Raw genomic sequence first — 24862 nt, forward strand, 5'->3', positions numbered from 1 at the left:
TGCTTTTAATGATCCTCCCACTTCAGATATCTTATTATATATGTTTGTATTTTGAAGATTATATAATATCATTTTTATCTTGGAGTGGAAATACATAAACGAAAATGAAAAATATTTATCATCATCATGAAGACTCACCGTTTGATGTGTACTGGTGAGCTGACATAGCTGAGCAACACGAGCCTGGAACGAGGTGCCTGGTAGCAAGCCTAGCTCGTTGGTTGCCACGGCGATAGCGGAGTGGATGTCATCAAGGTATTGTTTCTCTCCTCCGCTGTTAGGGAGGTAGCTCTGTATCAGCTTGCCTGCAGGCTGGGCTGTGACAACAGGAGTGTTCAGGCTTATGATGTCTGTAAGGAAAAGTGGACATACAAATAGTAATCATATTATTATGTGCTTACCTTTTTTATAATAATAATACAAATTTTATAAAAATATATGGATATTTATATAGCGTCGGTATCCGCCAGGCTCTGATGCTCATGGCGCTTTACACATATTACCCTAGTTATAGCCAAGCTGCCAAAGTAACTAGCGCTCAAGCATATCGGGTACCTACAGTTGTATTTACACCTGGGTGCAGAGTGGGAAATATAGATTAACGTCATTATATCATTTTTGTTAATCTGTTGATATATTGTTTGCTAACATATCATAACCAAGTTTTTAACTTTACTAATATTCACTTCATCTATTGTTGAAAGTATTTATATACATTTTCTATATTAATAGCGTAGAATTCAATCAGTTTATGTGTTAGGATCAAGAGGATATTTGTTTAAGACATGCATGTCATTTTATGATAACATCAGCTTCAAACAAGTATGCACTACATATATATGGTAACGTTTCAATGGGGCTTAACAATGATCCACATTTCCCACTAATATTCCAATAATCTTTATCTAGTACATGTATGTAATCCTTCAAACTTAGTCACTCAATTTCGTTCTCTTTACCATAGATGGTTCTTGTACTGTTTCGACAAATCTAGAGGTCAGTGACACAAAAACGTAACTCCATTTTGGCCATTTTGGGAAAAAGTGGTTTATGTGTCACTGAGCACTTGGGCCTTAAGTGTTAAGTCTATGTTTCACTAGCCATCGACTTCAAAGGGGTGTTGTGTGGAGTTAAGTCTTTGTGTTTCATGGATAACCCACATTTTTCTGAACATATCAATATCAAATACTCATTTTGGCAAAATATGGAGTTACGTCTATGTGTCAATAAACCCTTGAAATGTAAACAAGTAAAACTCACCGGATTTCTTGCCAACTGATGGGTCGACTCCTCCAAAGCCCATGTCCACCGGCGTGTCCGGGAAGACATCCGTTACCATGGTAACAAACATCTCAGCATCACTGCCGTGGAGGCGGGGCATGAAGGTGTTACGGAGAGCGCTCACGATGGCCTCACTCTCGTACTTGGCCAATGTCTCAGGTAGCTCAAAGGTCCCTAGAATTAAGATCAAGAGAAAAAAGATAGTGGGAATGGGAACAAAAGATGCATATTCAGTAGGTACATCTATTTGTCAAATATAAAACTAAAGAGCGAATTTACTGATTTTAAGGGCCCAGGGCCCCATCTTAAAAAGAGTTGATATCAATCGCATCTTATTTGCAACTATGTACATAAGAGAAAGGAGACTGCAAACTTGTGATTGATTGAAGGACTTGCTATTGATTTGGATCAATCGCAACTCTTTGTAAGACAGGGCCCTGTTATTAATAGTTAATCAGAATTGATGGATGAAGACTGCCTGGTCAATTGAAATAAGGATGAACATGTATTATACATAAATCCTGATACGTCTATTTTGGAGGAAGGCTTTTAAAAGCTATCCACTTACCCTTTTCATTTTGCTTTTCTTCGTCTTTCTCTTCTGATTGATCTTCCTCAGCAACGAACTGCAGCGGATCCCTGTCCTCAATGCTCACCAACTCAGCCAAAGCTGGTAGGAAAGAAAGCAAAACATGCAATTAGATTATCAACAATCGTTTCTAATATTCGTACATTTGATAATACGTACATGTTTATGTTTGAAGGTTTAAGTTTGCATGATTACAGGTATGTATTCAATCATTCGGATTCGTACCCCATTTTTCTTTTTGTGTGTGTGACCACCAAGACTTTTGTGGGAAGAAATGGATAAATGAATTGAATAAAAGGGGTGATGCGTACCTGTTTGGTATTCTTCTTCCATGTAGTTAGCCTGTAGCTCATCCAGTAGATTACCTGCTTCAGTGATGATATTCCTCATGTTACGAATACTCCATCCATGGGGGCCTTCATATGCTGCATTCCCTGCAAATACAAACAAACAAACTTTTATTTAAAATTTGGTTATACTAGTACAACTGTTGAATCATTAAAGAAATATATTTTAAAACATGTCTATTCGTACTGTACTTAACCAACTGAAGTTAACTGTTTTACATTTGTAGTATATTTTGTAAGTTTTCTTGTATTAATTAATATGTTCTGTTAACTGCTTTGATCAGTTCTTATTTGGATATAGCGCTAAAGAAGAAAAAATGTATTTTTATCATAATTTTAAGTGCAAGGTGGGCTTATATTTGAAAAGGCAGGACCTTCCCAAGCTCATTGATGGTCAAGATGAAACATGGGATGCCCTTTGCCCAAAAGTTCTTACGGTCATTCTTATATGAGAAATGAAATATAACAATGTTCTACTTCTTTGCTGGAAAGCCGGACACGACTCAATCATCACTCAATTTTGTTTCAGACTCACACAATATACTCTCAAAGTACAGTAATGACACATATATACTGAAAAAATAAGGCTTTTTTTAGGTCTATATCTGATCTAAGGGAATTTGTTACAGGTAAAGAAAATACAAGCAGAGCCTCCCAGGCAGTCTAGAATGACATGCCCTAGCCTGTGGTGCGAATGTGGACCATGTTATGGACTTTGAGAAGCCCTGAAATAGAATATCAACTTACTGAGTTTGTTGTCATTGTAAGATTTTAATTTTACTGATTGAAATGATTACAAGTTTATTTTACATTTTCCACTCTGTTATGCTTCAGGACATTCATTGTCTGATGTCTGTTAAACTCTTGGTTTCTATTGTGCTGTCCCTATTCATTCATCCTCATTCAACATTACCTGCCATAGCACCACCCACACACTCTTCCTATCTCTTGGCTATTCAACCCAGCTCACTATAGACACATGTAAGACTAGTTTTGTCTTGTGTGAGTCTTACAACTGATGGCAGCGGTGGGATTCGATTCCACGCCTACAAATGTAGACTGCGATTGACATGCCCTGTAATGCAAATGTGGAACACATTTCATACTTTGAGAATCCCTGAAATAGAATACCGACTTACTGAGTTTGTTGTCATTGTTGACTGTGAGGCCTGTTGGAATGATCTTGATGTACATCTCTCTCAGTGAAGCTAGTCTGGTAGATAGATCAGAAGCCTGTCTGAAGCCTGTGACATTAAAATACAATCAAAGGTAAAACAATAATCAAAATCTGGATTTATCTAGAGCTTAATATGAAATACAATGAAACCTGTCTATAAAGACCACCAAAGAAAGACAAGAAAAATGGTCTTTATAGGCAGGTGGTGTTTATGTACAGGTTCATTTAGTACATGTTTTAATTAGAAACCTTTTTCAGGGGAAACAAAAGATGTGGTCTTTGTAGACAGGTGGTTTTTCTATACAGGTGGTCACTAAAGCAGGTTTGACGGTACCATATCTTAAAGTGCTTTACAGATATTATTATTATTAATACCCTGGTCATCGAATTTCATTCACATACAATGTGCACCATCTCCACTCTATGACTAATAAAAGAGCTTTCATAGATGAACAGAAAAGTTGAAATTTCAGATTGTGTAAGAGTAGATACCTTGTGATAGTAAGATGATCTCCATGGCAATCCTGAAGTCAGGATTGGTGATGGACACTGTCCTGAACAGCCCGGTCAAGTCGGACGGAAGCATGGACATGGTAGAGTTCAACACCAGATGGCGGTCTATATTTGACATGGACGGAGCCTGGAGGGCACTGTCCAAGGTGGCGAAGCACGCCCCCAAGGGATTGAGGGCGATCTCCTCACCGAGGGCAGCGTATGTGATGTGAGGGCGCTTTGCACGAAGAGCTTCCAGGAACGTCTGGAGGAGCTCGCTGAGGACGCTCAGTGCACCTGGGACGATGTGCGCAAGGTTGTTGAAGCACACCCAAGCTCCTGGAAAAAGAAAAAAAATATGATAAATATTATGGCTTAAATAACTGAAAAAAGGGTGCTTTGCACAGAGAGCTTCCAGGAAAGTCTGGAGGAGCTCGCAGAGAACGCTCAGGGCACCAGGGATGATGTGCGCAAGGTTGTTGAAGCACACCCAAGCACCTAAAGAAAAAATATATGGATAAGAAATATCATAGTACGTAGGGCTTAAGTATCTAGATTTGATAGTCATTTCATTATGTACATATGACGAACGTACAGCAGCACAAAGAGAAGGCAATTACAGACTCCAAGGACAATGTGCGCATTTTACTGCGCAAGGTTATTGAAGCACTCCTAAACACCTGCAGAGAATGCACAAAGTAGGGCTTAAGTTACTGGAAAGGTTCAAGTTTGTAAGGTATCACTTTCTGGTCATATTAAAAATGCAGTTTTTCCAAGAAGTAGGAGTACACAGCCTGAACCAGAGCAGATAGATCATGCATTCATAATGACCTAATGAAAGCATATAATTTGTCAAATACAATGAAACCCCCAGATACTTGTTACTTGATTCAAAATGGAATCATTTGAAGATTGGTCCACGTCATTATCGATGGTAAATGAATCCCAAATTTATTGTACATTTACCTTACCCAACACAGCATATAAAGTACACTTATACCTCTATATGCCCACTGCTGCAAAGCGAAAACTTAAACACTCTCCACACTTTTTCAAAATTTGTGATACCCTCAATGAATGAATCACATAAGACTGCATTCAACCAATTATATGACTATGATTTAACCCCCCCCCCCCCTCCCCCTGTACTACTTGTAGCTACTTGCTCCCTCTATAAAGAAAACAATGCCTAAGTGGTGCCTGTTGGTCTCCCATGAACCTCTTTCTCTTATGTTAATTGAGAGCTGAGTTGATGAGATAACCACCTGTCAGTGACCTTGCAGGGAGGTCTAATCCCCCTGGCCAAACTAGTACAGACGGGCTTTAAGAGTGAGTTGTACAAAACCAACAGATGATAATGAAAAACTCACCAGTGGATGCCAACCCCCTGAAGATATCAACCAGCATCAGAGCATCCATAGTCTTAGTGCAGTTGAAGACATACAGCGGTTGACCTACAATACGGCTCAGCTCTCTCGCCGTCTCTACCCGTCCACTCAGCTGTGTGACAAATTGACACAAAGTTTAATAGAATACAGCAAAAAATAAATTCTAAGTGTTTATTTTTCTTGAGTGTACTAAAATAAATAAGCCTGTACAATTAATTTTGAGGAAGGTTTGAATCACTCCACAAGCACATTTTTTTTTCTTCACAAGATTAGAATGATCATTATCCAAATAGGCCTCCATCTTTTTCTTCATCGATTGTATCATGAGTAGTGGAAATCTAATTAAACTAATGATATAGCATAGAAAACTAGATGGAATTTTGACTGCGCGCAGTCGAAAATGATGCCTCCGCCAAAGAGCAATTTAAACAAGTTTGGAGTTTAAATCTCCAGTGGTTCTTGAGATATCATGATAACAATCTCAATGTATGGAATTTCATAAGTTGACCTCTGTGACCCTTGACCTTTGACCTACATGCTCCAAAATCTAATCAGATTGTCTTCCTATGGTGATACACACTATCATTAAGTTTGAAGTTTAAATCTCCAGTGGTTCTTGAGATATTATGATATGGTGATACATACTATCATTAAGTTTGAAGTGAAAATTCTCCAGTGGTTCTTGAGATATCGCGATAACGATCTCAATGTATGGAATTTCATAAGTTGACCTCTGTGACCCTTGACCTTTGACCTACGTGCTCCAAAATCTAATCAGATTGTCTTCCTATGGTGATACACACTATCATTAAGTTTGAAGTTTAAATCTCCAGTGGTTCTTGAGATATTATAACAATCTCAATGTATGGAATTTCATAAGTTGACCTCTGTGACCCTTGACCTTTGACCTACGTGCTCCAAAATCTAATCAGATCGTCTTCCTATGGTGATACATACTATCCTTAAGTTTGAAGTTTTTACATCTCCAGTGGTTCTTGAGATATCATGATAACAATCTCAATGTATGGAATTTCATAAGTTGACCTCTATGACCCTTGACCTTTGACCTACGTGCTCCAAAATGTAATCAGATTGTTTTCCTATAGTGATACACACTATCACTAAGTTTGAAGTTTAAATCTCCAGTGGTTCTTGAGATATCATGATAACAATCTCAATGTATGGAATTTCATAAGTTGACCTCTGTGACCCTTGACCTTTGACATACGTGCTCCAAAATCTAATCAGATCGTCTTCCTATGGTGATACGTACTATCCTTAAGTTTGAAGTTTAAATCTCAAATGGTTCTTGAGATATCATGCTAACAAACTCAATACAAGGAATTTCATAAGTTGACCTCTGTGACCTGTGACCTTTGACCTACGTACTCCAAAATCTAATCAGATCGTCTTCCTATGGTGATAAATACTATTCCCGAGTCTTAAGTATAAATCTTAAATGGTTCTTGAGATATTGTGATAACGGTCAAACGGGACGGACGGACGGACGGACGGACGGACGGACGGACGGACGTACGGACGGACGGACGTACGGACGGACGGACGGACGGACGTACGGACGGACAACCCGAAAACATGATGCCTCCGGCACCACCTTCGGTGGCGGAGGCATAAAAATATATAGACATTCCTCCTTTGCACATACATGTAGGTGATAATAAAAAGTGGTATAATATGCAAAGGAAATTATAGTCTATAATGCTGTTTAGGAGTAGATTTACTCATTGCAAAACAAAGTACACACAAAAAAGTTTTCAATTTAACGATTTTAGAAAAGCAATTCCCGAACATGCATCATAGGACTTTACAAGCTATATCTCAGGAAAATGTTTTTTTCTTTTTTTTCTTTTCTTTTTAATTTTAAATAAATATCTTTAAATGCAATGAAAAAGGGCAGCTTACATTAGATCCTACACACATGGCTGCAGAGTGACTCTTGACCGTGCTAGCCATGCTGTAATACATCTTCTCTGTGCCTGGAAGGAAGGCTAGGCGGGCTGCCGATCCTTGGTATTCAAATCCATAGTCAAACTCTGCATCTAGGAGCTATAGATGAGACACACACAAAGGGTAAAAGCTTATTATTCTGTAAAGGAGGACATTTTCGTCTGGAAAGAGGAAATGAAGAATATCAGCAACTCGTCACTAAGACTTGTTCATCAGTTCAAACTACATTAATATTTAATATTTAGCATGCCCAAAATTTCTCAAGAATAAAGAAGAAAAAATGCATTAAATAAGTGAATGGAAATTCAATATAAATGAATGCATGAATGAATAACTAAATAAATACATGAATGGATGAATGGAGGAATGGAGGAATGGATGAATGAAAGAATGAATCAATCAATCAATGAAAAAAGAATTAATGAATGAAAGAAAAATGAATGAAAGAAAAATGAATAAAAGAAGGAATGAATGAATGAATGTATGAATGAAAGAATGAACGAATGTATGAATGAAAGAATGAACGAATGGATGAATGAAGGAATGAATGAACAAATTAAGGGATGAAGGAATGAACGAATGAAGAGATGAATGAATAGATTATTGAAAGCAACTTTTTAAAGCAACTTAATCAAAAGTGCACTATGAATTCTCTTTACTATTATCAGACAAAATGTACAAGGGACAAAAATGAATGTACACCGGCCTTATTATTTTCCCTTCCCTTTAACATGATGATAATTGAAAGTATATTTATAGATTACTTAAATCAATTATTTATGTCGAAGGCAGAAAAGATACTGGAGGGGACAGAAATGAGGATGTAATGAAAGGGGTAACATTAAGAGACAAGAGAAGAAACATAGGAAACAAGAAAGGAGCTGAAGGTAGCTAACATCCTGCAGAAGGTTAGTGAGATGAGACTGAGATGGTTTGGACTCTTGACATGGAGAGGCTCATGAAGGAAAACTAGCAAAGGGCAGTGTGACTGACGCGAGCAGTGGAAGGAAGCAGAGGAAAAGGAAGGCAGAAAAATTGTTCAGAGAGACATGAGGGAACTAAATCTGACAGCAGCTCAAACAGGGAACAGAAGAGAATGGAGACAGGGGATTCGGCCAAGGGAACAGAGGATTTGGGCAACCTTCATGTACCCTTGCTAAGGGAAAATGGTTCCTGGAATAGTTGTAGTTATAGATTACTTAAACAGTAGCAAAATTTGTAACTTCCTTAAAACTTGTTTTGTATTTTCTTCCGTTTTGCAATCACATAATGTATATTTGTCATTACACTTCTTTACACTTCTTTGTTATGTACAATTCTGCAGTTTCTGTTGTATAACAGATGAATCAATTATTTCACATTTGGTATTGTTTTGGGTTGTTTAGTGGACTACATACCTTGACCTTCAGGTTACTGCTGCTTTCATCCCAGGTGTATCGTAGCTGGCTCTTCCATTCAAAGCAGTCAGCAAGCTTGCCTGTCTCATTTTGTTTCTTCTCAAATCTGTGAAAATATCATCATACATTAAGATTGCTGAATAAAACATTAACAAAATAATATGGAAAATATCATATTCCTCCATTTTGGTTTCATAATTTCTGACATTTCATTTCACTTATCAATTTCCACATTCAAAGATAATGCAATATATAAAAAATATGATAATTACAGCGAAACAATACAAATCGAAAACATTCAACAATTTAACAATAAAAGAACATACAAAAAATGAGAAGGTATAAGAACTACCTGCAACACTTGGATATTTGAATGTGGGGAATATTTAAATGTGGGGGGATCTGGGTTTTTAAGTGCTATTGCACTGTAGATAAGATTTATATTTCTTTTTGAAATTTAACAATGTTGGACACAACTTCAAATCATTTTGGACAGTATTCCAGCATTTTGTTCCAATAAATGGCAGCTTAGGTTCTGATTGATCTGATTCCTTATATACTCTGCTGGCTGATTCTGTCACCTTAATTATGTGCAATCGTTTGATGTCCGTCTTGCTTATATTAATAGTGGAATCTTGAGGGTGCAATGTTGAATAACCAAACTGCATGATGGTTTCAGATCTGTCACCTCTTTATCTTGTTCGGTGATACCATGAACAGTAAGGCAATTTCGACAGGAATATAATTGCTCTTGGATGTTGGTGTTTTGTTTCAGGGGATCAACAGCGGCCTCCTGTGTTTTCATCTTCTTTTCCAGAGCTTTGATTTCTTGATCTTTCTCTCTGGCCCCCAACCCGAGGTCAAGGACCTGGCCTTCCAACTTCTCCACTGTCAAAGTCAGTTCTGAAAGCCATTTGCTAATCTCATTCGCTACCAATTTTAGGAAATCCTTGTTCGTCAGTATGTCTTGTATGACTGCAGAGATGACGTTCTGTTGGGTAGATTTTCCTGCAGCTTTCCCAGTTGTTAGCCTTGTAATATTCATTGAGGGTGATTCATCAGCCATGGCCATGGTGGATATTAGCTATATAGGTCCTTAGCCCAACCAGAAGAATGAGTTTGTTGAATATATGATGTTCAGGAACACAATTGATGAATTTAGATGTCACGGTTGGCTGGCTTTGAAAAAAGTTCATTCAAGTCGGCCACATGCAGCGCCATAAAAAGACCAACAGTAATGCAAACGTTTGGTTTCACGCAAGGGCATGGACTGTAGATATAATAAGTTCCTCTAGAAAATTTTACTTCAGTTTGTAAAATTCAGCTCCAAAGTTCAGCATTTATACCTCATACTTTTGTTCCAAGTTTTGAGTCATGCAGTTCTTTTGTTCCGTATATTTTATCAATGAAAAGAGTTTGATCCAGCAAATCTTGTCACGTACATGCATACCGATATTGCCCGCAATGACAGATATACTATGCATACAAATCATAGGACAGAAGCTAGCTATAAATTTGTTTTGTCAGCTTTATATAGTACCAGTAGCCACAAGTTAAAGTGCACTTGGAATCTTGCCAAACGCATGCAGCCATTCACGATACTTCATTAGTCTGCAAGCACAGACTCTCATTTGACGATTGAATGCAATTCCATAAACTGTCTATAGTGGCATATATAGCCAAGATTTTGTCAGTAGGGGGGCATGCACTAGCTGTAGGGGGCACAAGAAGAATATTAGGGTTTGTTGCCCTGATTGATCATAACCACATCATAGCTCCAGTAGTCTCATTTTTCTTGCTGGATCTGCAGAGCAAATTAATGCATACAAATACCAGGAACAGTACTATTTCTTCTCTCAAACTTTCCTTTTTTTATAAAAATGCAGCCATTGTGATCTAGAAATGCATTGAAGTCCTCAGGATAGGACTATATCTTATAATCCTGAGGTGCATTTTGCAGACAATTTAACTCTCAATTTTTTAGAATGTTCCACTGTACGTGTTGCAGGGGGTATGCTGAGCAGCCATAACAAACTAAGCACAAAATATATGCCACACTCGTCCATATATGCATGATAAAATCCTTTTACAACAATGATTGATATTTTCTAATTTTAACAGGAAAATGAACCTACCAAACTTTGTAGAACAATGAAATACTTGGTTGAAATTATGGGAGTTTGCATGGTGTACAATTGCACCCCTCTGTAAATAATCAAATAGCCCAACATGTCATGAATATTCATACATCTTGCTTCCCTAGCCTGGGGTTGTCAGAATTTGCCGTAAATAGAACTGATCTATGTTTGTTATCCTTTTTCACTGTGTGATTGACCTACATGTATAACACTCGCATTTACAGTTTGTCACTTGGTACACCATTGTCTGTAGTCTACATGTACGTAGTCAGGAGATTCTAGCCACTGGACAACTGAATCATTTTCACATTCTGTTAATTGTTTGTGCAGTTATATCTATCTACTTTCTGTCTTCTTTTCACATTTGAATAAATTATAACTGTCTTAACACTGGATGACAGGAACCCCCCCCCCCCCACCCCCCTTTGTGTGCAAGTGTGTCTAGTGTCTACACATCTATTGGACACTCATTTCCATGTCTGAGGAATAAGACTACATAGACAGCTAGTCTCTGTACTTCAGCCGCTCTTAATTGACACAGCCAGAGAGTGCAACAACTAGCCACTGCTCAAGGTATGCAAGGCTATTGAATTGTATTAAATTATAAAATTAAGTCTTGTGTTTACAGACTACTACATGTACATGAACTGTGATTGCCCTTGCAGACTGCCACACACATGTTGCTGTGATGAGCTGAGTATTTACATACGGGAACCACACTCATTGGCCGGACTACAGCTGATCGATGCAGGTTCTCTTATATAGGTTATAGTTTAGCTATAGGTGTAACATCTACTTTTTATCCACCTGCACTATATTAATAAGGAGTCACATGCCATGTTCAATGTCTTTGCTGCATACTGGACAAACCAACTTCAGTGACTGATACTGAATTAGATACATGATACATTGTACATGTACTATACATGTGTGAATATATATGCAGACAGCTAATTACATGTACGAGATCAACATTGCATACAGTGTGTAGGCGTGGGTGAATTGACAGTTCATTGGATTCATCTGTCTTCTCCATGGTGAGGAGTCTGTCCTAATTTTGTGTCAATAAATTTCAGTGAAACTTGAAGATCAGGAAGATGGGGAAACTGGTAGGAATTAGTGCTGCACTGTTTATATTATTTGTCATGTCACTTTTGCTGGAAGGGGCTTCTGGTTCCACAGAAGTGGAACTTTCTACTGATTGCACAAGAGAGTATACACAGTGCATTGAACAGGATAATACAAACGACTCTGTTGAACTGGGCAAAGACCTCAAAGTGGATATGACTTTAAGGCTGCCAAAGTCAGCATTTAGTGAACTGCTTGATTTCAATCAAAGTAAACTTGCTGTGGTAAGCATTGCTTTAGATATCATCAGAGGAACAGAACTTCTTGACCAAGATTATATGGATCGATTGGACGTAAACTGGGGCTTCGAGCTCGAGTCATCACGGGACTATGGACTGTTAAAACTGTCTCTACTTTTACTACGTGCTGAATATGCAGACACCCGCCTCCTGCATGTAGAGATCAGAACAAAAAATGTTCTGTACAAGACAAAAGGAAAGGAATGGTTTCATGTACCGGTAAGTGATATTAGAGACACGCAGACTGTACCATCTGATGTGGAGGCTTCAACATCAGATGGAATGGACCTGGGCACTACCACTTGTAGAGATTATGGCAATGAGACATTTCAAGAAATCAAAGACATGCTGTCTAGGATAGAAAGTACATGGATGACTGTGATGAACAATTGCAACTCAGAAAATCAGCAGTACGTGGATGCTGAAAAACTCTGGAAGGTTGTAACAAACATCTCTAATGCCATGACTGACAACTTGATCCAGTCCAAGGAGAAATTCAGTATTGCAGAAATGGCGACACTAATCATAGTGATAATTATCCTGATCATTTGCATCTGTTCATTCATCGCCATTCTGAAGATGATGGTCAAGTGGGGCAATCCTAGTTGTTCCAGTGTTCCGGTAAGTCCCCTGATTAATGAATCAAATGACTTTCTTCATGTAATTGTGCATCTTAACAAAACACAGAATAAACTTGAAGGCGTCATGGCCAATGGACTGCAAGATAATGAAGCTAACAATATTATGGAGATGAAAGTACGTGGCACCTCAGTATAATATCTATGATCAATATCAAAGAGACCATTAAGAAAGAATTGCCATTGAGGAAAATTAATTAATTTTCTTCTTTATCAATCCTCCATGTGATGTAGCCTACACTAAAATGGGAAGGAAATGAACTGCATCTATGGATAAGATGGGAATCCGCATCAACAACACAAGCATCATCCGATGAAATGCACCCATGTATTGAACAGGAATCACAGCACCTAATACTTCCAGCAAGAACCACAGCAAGACCTTTTATTACTAATAAAGGTCTGCTGGAATATACCATACAACAAAATCCATAAGATCTTTTGTATTTGATTAATATACATTATGCATTCTTGTATGGAATTTCTTGTACAAAATAAAGATATGTTGCTGGACTGTTTTGAAATTTGGTTTAAGTTTTAATAACACATCTCCAATTTTTACTCAACTCTTTCAGGAGAGGAATCTTTTAAAAGACTAAATTGATCACCTTTTATTCTTCAAATTGGCAAAAACTGTAATTTTCTTTTATTGCTACATTGTTTTTAATATAATATCATATCTCTAAAAAGCAAGGTATATGCATGGTTATGAGCTATGCAATTAATGAAGACTAACCTCCCCCCCCCCCCCAAAAAAAAAAAAAAATTAAAAAAATCCCTGAGGCCCATGATATGCAATTTTTTCCCCATTAATAATGTTTTTTAATCCTGACTAATTATCATTTAACCGTCTTGTATGTATATTTTGGTGTGATTTTGTGTCTTTTGATAATGAAACTGAGACGACTAGTCCCCTATTAGCTCCATCCAAACAAGGTAAACCACAGAACCAAAAAACAAACACTGTGGTAAAAGAAATTAATTCAAAGGCAAAAGGCAATATTTTGGGGTTGGGTTTCAAAAACAAACACAGCTGCTTACTGAAATGGCCACTTAGTGAACCGGCTAATATTGTACTTTGGCTGTTTTTTGTTGTTTTTGTTTTATGAACACTGGTTTAGTTTCTTATGTTTTCCCCTAGTTATGTTTTCCCCTAGTTATGTTTGGCCTGGGGACAACATACAAGTCATATTTCTACACCATACGCACAAGTCAAAGATTGCCTAAGTCGACGTAATTCACTCAGTCCCGTCAAGATCGACTTACGCAAGGTTGACTGTACGTGTATATATTCATGTAAATATATAAAGAAAATGAAGAAATATTTATAGAGAAATACTATGTCAGGAAAGAATCGTATGTTGTTTCATTATAGGGTCGAGTCTCTCGAACAGTGAGCAATAAGCACATCTACCCTGTATACATGTACATGTACATGTATACAAATGGCCAGTACTTTCAAATGATAGTACATGTGTATTTGACATGTGAGAACATTAATTGTCATGTCTCATTTTCCCTACAAATGGGGACAAGTTTGATAGCTTTTATAGAGTACCTAACCTAAGTGTGACGTCATACTGGCCAAGTTGTCAAGGTTGTTGGTTACTAATAATTCTGGTGTCGTGATCACACCAGCCCCAAACATTAAATTCACCCTGCTCCAGCCCGTTGCTTAAATGATTTCGTGGCGAACCTCATGTGCAGGCCCTGTTGTTTAGAACCAGTTACCTGGACTATGAGCGAATATGACGTGCGCACTTTGGTAATCTATACAGTAATTGTACATATTCTTAATAAGTGCATCATTTAACTGTTTGAGTAGCATCAGTCTCAGTAAAAGTGCCTTGCAAACGAAAAATACAAGTCTTCATTTTCAATGTTTGATATGAAACAAAAAAAATGTTTATACAGAACAAATAATGCTGTAATACTTATATTCTTAATAAGTGCATCATTTAACTGTTTGAGTAGCATCAGTCTCAGTAAAAGTGCCTTGCAAACGAAAAATACAAGTCTTCATTTTCAATGTTTGATATGAAACAAAAAAAATGTTTATACAGAACAAATAATGCTGTAATACCTGTATATTGGTATTTTTGCTTAATTAATAGTCTTCAATGTACATGTACATGGTGCAGTAATGGACCATACATGTACATAAGGCTAACATGAACATTTTGTGACTTTTATAGACAAATTCAGTTTTTTCACATTATTGGTACTGGTTGGTATATGTGAATAATAATAATAACAATATACAGGGCGTATCATAATAAAGGATATTGAAGTTTAATGACGATTTATATGAAAACTACTGATTTCATAATCAAGCATTTTATGTCTTTTGTAAAGGACAGAATGTCCTCTTTTTAATGACACCCCGATCATACTACTACTGTCACAGTTGACTGAATAACAAAGCATTGCTGTCCACCATGTGAAAGGTGCACTGTGCCAAGTTTGATAACATTTCCTTCTTAGACACATAATCCACTCATTGTTCAGCATTTCAATATGTCTGGGCTGACACAAGCACTAATCTTTAGAATTTATCTGTGAATGCTAACTTGTCACAGTGCACCTTTCACATGGTGGACAGCAATGCTTTGTTATTCAGTCAACTGTGACAGTAGTATTATGATTGGGGTGTCATTAAAAAGAGGACATTCTGTCCTTTACAACAGACATAAAATGCTTGATTATGAAATCAGTAGTTTTCATATAAATCGTCATTAAACTTCAATATCCTTTATTATGATACGCCCTGTATAGTGGCTACTTGAATAATATCGTACTTGAACTACCCGTAGAAGTACTAACACTATGTCAGCAATATTTGTCAAAATAAATCTGTGGTTACAAGTTATATGTACATGTAAATATGTTTAAAGCTTTAAGTTATGAAATGCTTCCACATGTAGTTGATCTTGAACCATTTAATGGATCAAATTTGATGCTTTTGTACAGCTACATGAACATGTATTCTGCATTTACTGTTACATGGCAGTAATAAAAAAAAACCTTCATGTTATTTTTCTTTTTTTGCTCAAACTGTGTTATGAAATAACAACAACTAAAATGGAATGAAAAGAATATCACAGAGCAACACCATAATAAATAGCCTATTTTTTTACATGTCACAAAGGAACCTTGTGCATGACATTGCTGGGTTGTATTGTAGCAAAGGGTTTTAAAAAGCAAGATTGATGTACATATATGGAATGACTAAATGAGATGCTTTATTTTTGTTAATTTGTGTGACTACAATGTAACATTCCGCCTTCTTACAGTTTCCATAGAAATATCTCAATTGTTCATTTAGTGAGCATTTATTCAATTAATCAGACACTGTGTAGTGTGTAACCACTAAATGAAAATGTGTGTTGTTTGTGATAAAGAAAACATTGGGGGAAGGGGGGCTAAAAAAAAATCATAGGAATGTTTCACAAATGTAAAAGTAATTAACATTCCAACGGCTTCATTATGTACATGTACGGTATGTAATTAACAAATTAAATGCACTATTGTTTGATCAACTAATTGAGACCATGATAATTTGCATCTTTTGCATCACAAAGAGCGAGAGTGACGACTTGCATTATCACACCTTCCCAATCATGTCAAAATCCCTGCCTACCAGTAGTTTGCAAAGTTTTCATAACTTGCTTTCAGGCTGTTAATGTCCTGGAGGAGGAAAACAAAATTCCCATACCTGCACATACATGTACAATTAATAGTAACATGAATGTGTTCACTCATTGAAAATAAAAAGATGTGGAAAATCGCTAATGTTTAAAATGTTCTTATAATCCATCAATGAAATATATCTTAAAATTAAAGAAAAATTAATACTCTTCCAACATGAATTCAGAACAAAGTTTTGAACTTTCATGCTGAGATGGGCACATTCATTTTGTACCGTTCAAAGGTGTGATTCATTCATTCTGTCACAACTAAACCGACTAATTTTTAATTAGTGCATAATTTTACTGTTTGAGTGGCATCGATCAGTCTCAGTAAAAGTGCCTTGCAAATGTAAAAAACAAGTCTTCATTTTCAATGTTCAATATGAAGTAAAAGAATGTTTTTTTTACAGAATGAAAAATGCTGTAAGACCTGTATGAAGTTTTAATTTTTTTAATTAATAATCTTCAATGTACATGGTGCAGTAGGATAATTACATGAACATTTTGTGACTTTTATAGACAAATTTTGGTCAGTTCCGTTTTTTCACATTATCGACACTGGTTGGTAAGAATGTGAATAATATCGTACTTGAAATATATGTAACTACTAGTACAAGTACTAAAACTATGTCAGCTATATTTGTCAAAATAAATCTGTGGTTACAAGTAATATGTACATGGAAATATGTTTAAAGATTTAAGTTATGAAATGCTTCCACATGTAGTTGATCTTGAACCATTTAATGGATCAAATTTCATGCTTTTGTACAACGACATGTACATGTATTCTGCATTTACTGTTATGGCAGTAAGAAAAAAACCTTCATGTTATTTTTCTTTTTTTGCTCAAACTGTGTTATGAAATAACAACAACTAAAATGGAATGAAAAGAATATCACAGAGCAACACCATTATAAATAAACTAGTTTTTTACATGTTACGACGGAAGCTTGTGCATGACATAATTGCTGGGTTGTATTGTAGAAAACGGTTTTAAAAAGCAAGATTGATGTTCAGATATATGAAACAACAAAATGAGATGCTTTATTTTTGTTAATATGTGTGACTACAATGTAACATTCGGCCTTCTTACAGTTTGCTTTGAAATATTTCAATTGTTCATTTTGTGAGCTTTTAATTATTCAATCAATCAGAGACTGTGTAACCACTGAATGAAAATGTGTTTGTGATAAAGAAAATTATATGGGGGCTAAAATTTTCATAGGAAAGTTTCACTCTCCTTGACAAATGTAAAAGTAAAGAACATTCGAACGGCTTCATTATGTACATGATATTTTCATTAAGCTCTATTCATTTAATGTGTGTGTACAGTACTTTGTAATTCAAAATTAAATGCACGATCGTTTGATCAACTACTCAAGACCATGATAATTTGCATCTTTTGCATCACAAAGAGCGACAGAGAGTGACGACTTGCATTATCATACCTTCCCGATCATGTCACAATCCCTGCTTAGTTTGCAAAGTTTCATAGTTGCTTCATGTCCTGGCAATTTTTTTATCCCATACCTGCACATACATGTACAATTAATAGTAACATGAACGTGTTCACTCATTGAAAATGAAAAGATGTGGAAAATCGCTAATGTTGAAAATCTTCATATAATCCATCAATGAAATATATCTCAAATTAAAGAAAAATTAATACTCTACCAACATGAATTCATATCAAATTTTGAACTTTCACGCTGAGATGGGCACATCTTTAAACCGTTCAAAGGTGTGATTCATACCTCGATCACAACTAAACCGACTTCATCCCAACTCTATGCCGACTGATTCTTGGCAATGTGGGGTAATGTAATGTTTTGTTTGGTCTGGTGTTTGTTTGTTGTTGGAATGGTGTCGGTCCGGTGTCGGTCTGGTGGTGGTCTGGTGTCAGTCTTGTTGGTATGAATGAGGTACAAGAATTAGGCAAGCAGGCATTCAAATGTTAATGAACATGTGCATCTGTAAGATGTACATCCTTGATCAATAACAAAAACAAAGAATAAAAACAAAGAGGTGAATGGAGTTCACAGAATTTTTGCACTTTTCTATCAGAAACTCTTTTACTGTATGCTCGCTCAGGCATGAATGGTATGTGTAGTGAAAGTTGATTGAAAATATACTTTTTGTTCTCCTTTGAAATTAATGTTGTTATACATTGGTGATTCATCACATAATTATTCTGTCATTTCCATCATAAAGTTATAAAGATGTTTTCTCTAGATCACACACAAAGTTTGTGCAACTTTGACCTATTGATTCTATGTATGTATATTGCTCAACATTTTACATGCAATATCACTCAAGGTCCTCAAAGTCTATATTGAAAGAGCGCCACCTTGTGCCCAACTCATCCTACAGTCACCAGTGAAAACATGGGATTTCAGAATAGAATGTAGAACTGGAAATGAAGATTTTTTTTAATCTGGCAAAATCCTCATGAAGAAATTTAAGTTATCATTACTCTAGCACAACATACCTTTAAAGAAGACTAAGCATTTCAAAGAGAGTTGGCATGAGTAGAAGCAGAACAAAAGAAAGAAACAGATCAGTAAAATATATCAAAGGAATAAGAAAGGTTTTTTCAGGTTGGGCTCACTAACAACATTGGGAATCTCCAATACTTTGTTTTCATACAAAGATAATCATCTCATTTCATGTTTACTATATAGTCAACATATCCCCTTTTCCTCTCTGCCCATATAACATCATGAATAATACACTCATCGTGCCCTCCTGTGAAACAATTATCTACCTCATCGTAAGGATTAAGAACAGGGATACATTGAATAAAATGAGCACACATGAAACAAATGGGGAAATTCTCCATGTATATGTCTTAACATATCATGGCCACATTGCCAATCAGATATTCCCCAAGTTTTTATCAATTTCAACTGTCAAAAGTACATATCTTTCTCATTCCTTGTCTGATTTTTTTTATGCTTTCACTTACAAATCTGGGCGTATTCGATGCAATACTTAAGATATAAATATGAGTATATTCCTTAGTTTCGGCTCAGATAAAGCATTTACCCAACTTCAGTATTCAGTTCAAGCTTTTGGCTAAGTATTTTACCCTAAATTTAAGACAGCTCCCTACCAGACTTAAGCAAATTGTTTGGAAGGCATATGGTTTTCTAATATTAGTGCGCATTTAATGTGATGCGTTAATTGCGCGTTACTTTTGAAAGTAAATTGCTTAATGTGATCTGAATTGTTGTTATTCCAAGCTGATAACTAGTGAATGAAGTACTGTAGTATAAATATTGGTGAGGGAATAACAGGAGCAGAACGTCCATCATTGGGTCAAAAATAAGATGAAACAATTCTGGGTTCATGTGGTATCAGATCGCACAGCATGCTGGGAACAAAATGTGCACAAGCGAATTCAATTCAATTCAATTCATTTTATTTGCGCATTTGATAAAAATCACAATAACAAACATTTACAATCTCTAACTCGGCAAAGTTTGAAAGTCAGTGTGAATCCTGAGGTGAAATACCATGAGTATTCTAATTGGGATTTTAACAAGTGCAAATGGCCCTATTGGAGAAAAAGTGAGAAAGTCAACCTTTATCCTCAATGGTTGATTCCAGAATAACATTCCATGATATATCCTGGGAACATTCCACTCTGATAAATAGGGGTGTTCCCCTTACTTGATAATGATGACCGTCCTCTGAACCCAAAACCCCAAAATTTGAAAAAGAAAATCAATGTCTCTAACCTCTTTTCATAATGGTTGACCCATAATAACATTCCATGATATATCCTGAGAACATTCCACTCTGATAAACAGGGGTGTTCTCCTTACCTGTTAATGATGTCCCTCTGATGGGCCATGAGGGATATCAGGTTGCTGATCTTCTGTATCTGAGCAGGGAAGAGAAGAAGCTTCAGCTCGGTCCGATCGACCTGCTCCTCGATTACAACCTTGACCTTTGGCCTCTCGGGAGGGAGGACGACCTTCATGGTGTCTACCTTCATGGTGTCCACTTTCATGGTGTCCACGGGTTGGCTCTTTATTTCGCCAGCTAATAGAGGAAAAGATGCAATACAAGAGTTACAATCTGTTACAGAACAGAGAGGTATATCTTGTGTACATGTACATGTATGTCTTACCATTCGTGAAAGAAAGATTATAAAATATAAAGTATCAATAATGGAAGTAGGTTTTAAGCAGAATATGCAAAGACATAATATAACTAGAATATTATGAGGTGGTACAGAGTTTATTTGAGGGGTCATTTCTTGCTTCTCATCAGATTCCCGTGAAAAATTATATTATAAAACTCTGGTATTCTCTTGTTCTCTTTCATTTTATCAACTTTTCTCACTTTCCTCTCCTCCCTTGATCCATTCACTGTCTTTCTGTCTCTCTTTCTTGCCTACTTCTATCTCGCTTCCTCTTTCCACCTATGTGCATCTATCTCCCTCTTGAATCTTTCGCTACATTTACTGATGTCACTGGCTGGCTGCAGAATGGCTGGGTCGTTCAGGCTCCAATTTTGATTCCCTGTAGCTCTTCCTCTCTCTCTCTCTCTCTCTCTCTTAATATCTGTCTATCTCTCTTTCTCTCTCTCTCTCTCTCATTCTCAATCTTCCCCTTTCCTGTAGCTCTCTCTCTCTCTCTCTCTCTTAATATCTCTCTCTCTCTCTCACCTCTCTCGGCTATACTAACAGACGTCACTGGCCTCCTCATTGATGACCGAGTGTATGCTGCCCTCTTCCTGTATGAGAGCTCTGTCTATCTCTCTCTATCTCTCTCTCTCTCTCTTAATATCTGTCTCTCTCTCTCTCTATCTATCTCTCTCCCGATCTCAATTTCCCCCTTCCCATTTACAACTGCAAGTCTCTCATCTCCCTCTCTCTCTCTCATCTCTCTGCTATACTTACTGACGTCACTGGCCTCCTCGTTGATGACCGAGTGTATGCTGCCCTCTTCCTGTATGGGCGTGGCAGGCTGTGGGATCGCTAGCTCGTTTAGACTCCATTGTGAACCCCGGTATGAATGAGAGCTCTGTCTACCTGTCTGTGAGACCACCGTGCTGTTGTCAGCTGCAGAGTTATCCACATTGTTATTAGCTGGAGAGAAAATAACCCACAGAGATTGTCAGAAAATTGAGACATAGCTTTAAAGGACAATTTATTGATTCATTCATTTCAGTTTACTGATGGAAACGTTCCTTGTAAAAACAGTCCAAAGACTGATACAAACGAACGAATCTTCCACGTTGTTGTTGGCTGGAGAAACAAAAAAGATGATCAGAACATTGAAAGATGGCTTTAAAAAAACAAGTCATCCAATTATTCATTTAAGTTTACTGAAAGAAAATTCCTTGTAAAAACAGTCCATCAACATATTCTTGTTACTGTCATTAGCTGAAGAGAAAAAAAGACAATCATTAATTTTCTTTTCTATTTTTCTTCTTTCACTTCTGTTTATTTCTTACCTTCTTTTCTGAGCTCCTTTCTGAGTCTTGCTTTCTTCTCTTTATCATCTTCAATGCCTTTCAGCATGACCACAGCTGATTGGAGACTGCTGTTCACCTTGGCCAACATATCCTGAAAATTCATCAACAATAACAATTCAAATGACACCTCAACCATTCCATTAAATATTTACCTTAAAGAGAAGGTTGAGTTCTGGGAAGAGGTGAAAGATAATTTGTGAGCATTATGATTGTATTATGCAAGTGTTGAAGAAAACCAGAGACAAAATGTTCCCTGAAAAGCATGGCTCTTCTAATGCTTTAATATTCTAAATATGGCAAGAAATATCATACAAATCAGGACAGATTTTATGCTATATGTTTGTGTAGTCTTTCTTTGTACATTAGTGCTTGTAACTTTACCAATTAAGACTGGGCCAAATTTCTTATCATTTTGATGATTCCAGAACCTTGCAGTACACACCAATACTTATATGCTAGATGATCAACCTTTTCTGATCGATTCCACAACGTTTCTTTCACAATGCAATCGCATGACCAGAACTCAACTTTATCTTTAAAGTTGTTTACAATATTCTCAGTACAAATTAGGAATCTCACATGTTTTCTCTTCTCACTCTCTCCCCTCCTCCCTCTCTAATCCTCTACTTTTTCATCAATATTTTGTTTGTTTGTTTGTTTATTTCATTTTAGCACGGTGGCATACTTTAGCCAAAGGCTGTTTTTCAGCATGGCCGTGCATATATAAAAGCAATCACAATTTTACAAAGAAACATACACTATAGATTAACATGGTTTACATACAAAGTTATATAAAACATACATATACATATTATACAAATAGGTTAGAAGGCGAGAAAAACAAAAAAATCTTACCTTCAATGATTCCTTCTCTCCGCCATCCACTGCTTTCAACCCTTTCTCCACCTGGTCTCCGAGTTGGATCTGCATTGCGAGATAAACCACCTCCGTCACGTGCTCCAGCATCCAGGACTTGGTCGGGGGGTCTTTGATGACCTCCAAGGGTCCCTCCTGCTGTGACTCCCTGGTACTGGGCCGCTTGTTGGTACTGGTCCTCTGACCGGTCCTGCTCCCGGCTCGGCTTCCAGAACGACTGCCTGGACCACCTAAATCACAAGAATAGAAATAAAGTGATGATCCCATCAATTGTATTCATGACAAAATTGGAATCAAATTTACGATGTTCAAACATGTGCTCTGGTGGCAATTACTAAGGGCTTTATTTTGTCAAAGATTTATGGTTAAGGTTAGAGTTATGGTTGCAATGGAGGTTAGGTTAAGGGTAAGGGTAAGGTTGAGGGTTAGGGTTAAAGTCAGGTATAGAGTTTAGTCTAGATTTGAAATTCAGATTTTGCTTAGTGAAAAATTTTGTCCACAAGGCGATCTCTCTCTCTCCCCACCCCCTTTTTATTTTTCTCCCATCTTTCTTCCTCTTCCTTACTTTTTGTGTTCATCTTTGCCTACTGTGACCTTCCTAGCCTCAGCACTGTGGACAGGCCTCTCCTTCCCAAGACATGATCCTAGCCCCTCTAAATGGGTAGAGCTCTTGCTTGCTTTCTCTCTCTATCTCTCTCTCTCTCTCTCTGTCTCTCTCTCTCTCTTTCCCACCCCTTCTTTCCTCTTCCCTTCTCTCCCATTCTCCTTCTCTCCCATACCCCCATCTTTCTACGTATTCCTTACCTTTGCGTTCCTCTTTGCCTACTGTTACCCTCCTAGCCCCAGCACTGTGGATATCCCTCTCCTTTCTAGGACCTGGTCCTAGTCCCTCTGACTGACCAGAGCTCTGGAAGGAAGCCTGTAGGTCCAGGGTCTCATGGGCCAGGGCTGAGGCCAGTTGATGCTGCAGGGAGGTCTTGATCATGGGGATGAGGTTGCCAAGCCAGTTTTCGATGGGGCCCTCACAGGATACAACCTGCCAAACGAAACAAAATATTATATTATAATGATGTAATACTTTCTCTTGACTCATAGTTATAAGAACAATACTTCTCTGTATGTAACTCTTTTCTAAAAAAATGCTTTAACACCCAAGACATACATGCCAACATTTGAAAATCAGAAATCTGTACAAATTATGCTATTTTTTAAAAAAAGAGGAACAATCCTAACTCTCCTATTCAATACTACAGACAAATTTGTACAGGAAGAGGAACACCTGCATTAAAATGATAATTATCTTCTCCCAAAAAGAGGAATGTTCCTCTTTTAATCTGAACAGTTGGCATGTATGCCAAGATGGTTGATCCAGACACTGTATTGCATAAAACTTTGAGAGAAAAAAAATTCCCCTCAACATACCTAGGCTATGTTTCATAAAACCTGTTAACAATAATATTTCATAACTCTCAATAATAAACGGTAACTTTCTATGAAGCATTAGCTCTCAGCCAATCAAATGCCACAAGTTCAGTAGAATATAACATTTATTGTAATTTGTTCTCAACAACAATTTCTATGAGACGGCCATGTACAGCACCATGATACATGTACATGTGTAATGCATGACATAGAGATGGAACATTTTACTTCATTGTAGATACATGTAGGTCAGTTCCACATGTTCCACAATTATCCCATGACTCATAATCAAGAACTGCCTCACATTCCAATGACTGTGACACATATACATGCATAAATATACTTGTAAATGCTAACAGGAAGCAATACTGGTATGGTAGGTGAAGCGAGTAGCTGCAAGGAGTGCCATAAAGTGCAGAAATGGCATGTGTAGATAGAGCACTTATTAATTTACAGTTATATATGCTATGTCCAGTGCAAGTAAAAACCATGCTAGTAAACTTAAACTATGTGAGAGCCTATAGCAGGCTCCATCATTCTAATAATAATAGCTCACATTTATAATACGCCTAATACTTTGTTTCTAGGCGCAGCACATATTATTAC

The 24862-nt window shown here is 37.0% G+C and overlaps 1 protein-coding gene across 1 annotated transcript in view; it reads right to left on the reverse strand.

The window, feature by feature from the left end:
* The window catches only part of LOC762758 (dynein heavy chain 9, axonemal), a 110988-nt gene that overhangs the window by 50491 nt on the left and 35635 nt on the right, over window positions 1-24862 (reverse strand). Inside the window, exons 34-47 of the mRNA XM_030978704.1 lie at window positions 23639-23870; window positions 22814-23064; window positions 21938-22049; window positions 21381-21569; window positions 20299-20518; window positions 8640-8745; window positions 7198-7341; window positions 5257-5386; window positions 3887-4225; window positions 3357-3461; window positions 2182-2304; window positions 1850-1951; window positions 1261-1455; window positions 139-350 (exon numbers count right to left, since the gene is read on the reverse strand). Of these exons, the coding sequence (XP_030834564.1) occupies window positions 139-350; window positions 1261-1455; window positions 1850-1951; window positions 2182-2304; window positions 3357-3461; window positions 3887-4225; window positions 5257-5386; window positions 7198-7341; window positions 8640-8745; window positions 20299-20518; window positions 21381-21569; window positions 21938-22049; window positions 22814-23064; window positions 23639-23870 (2460 nt within the window). The remainder of the gene's footprint in view (window positions 1-138; window positions 351-1260; window positions 1456-1849; window positions 1952-2181; window positions 2305-3356; window positions 3462-3886; window positions 4226-5256; window positions 5387-7197; window positions 7342-8639; window positions 8746-20298; window positions 20519-21380; window positions 21570-21937; window positions 22050-22813; window positions 23065-23638; window positions 23871-24862) is intronic.

This window comes from Strongylocentrotus purpuratus, unplaced genomic scaffold (assembly GCF_000002235.5).
Source record: "Strongylocentrotus purpuratus isolate Spur 01 unplaced genomic scaffold, Spur_5.0 spur5_scaffold_1, whole genome shotgun sequence".
In the NCBI taxonomy this organism is placed as follows: domain Eukaryota; kingdom Metazoa; phylum Echinodermata; class Echinoidea; order Camarodonta; family Strongylocentrotidae; genus Strongylocentrotus; species Strongylocentrotus purpuratus.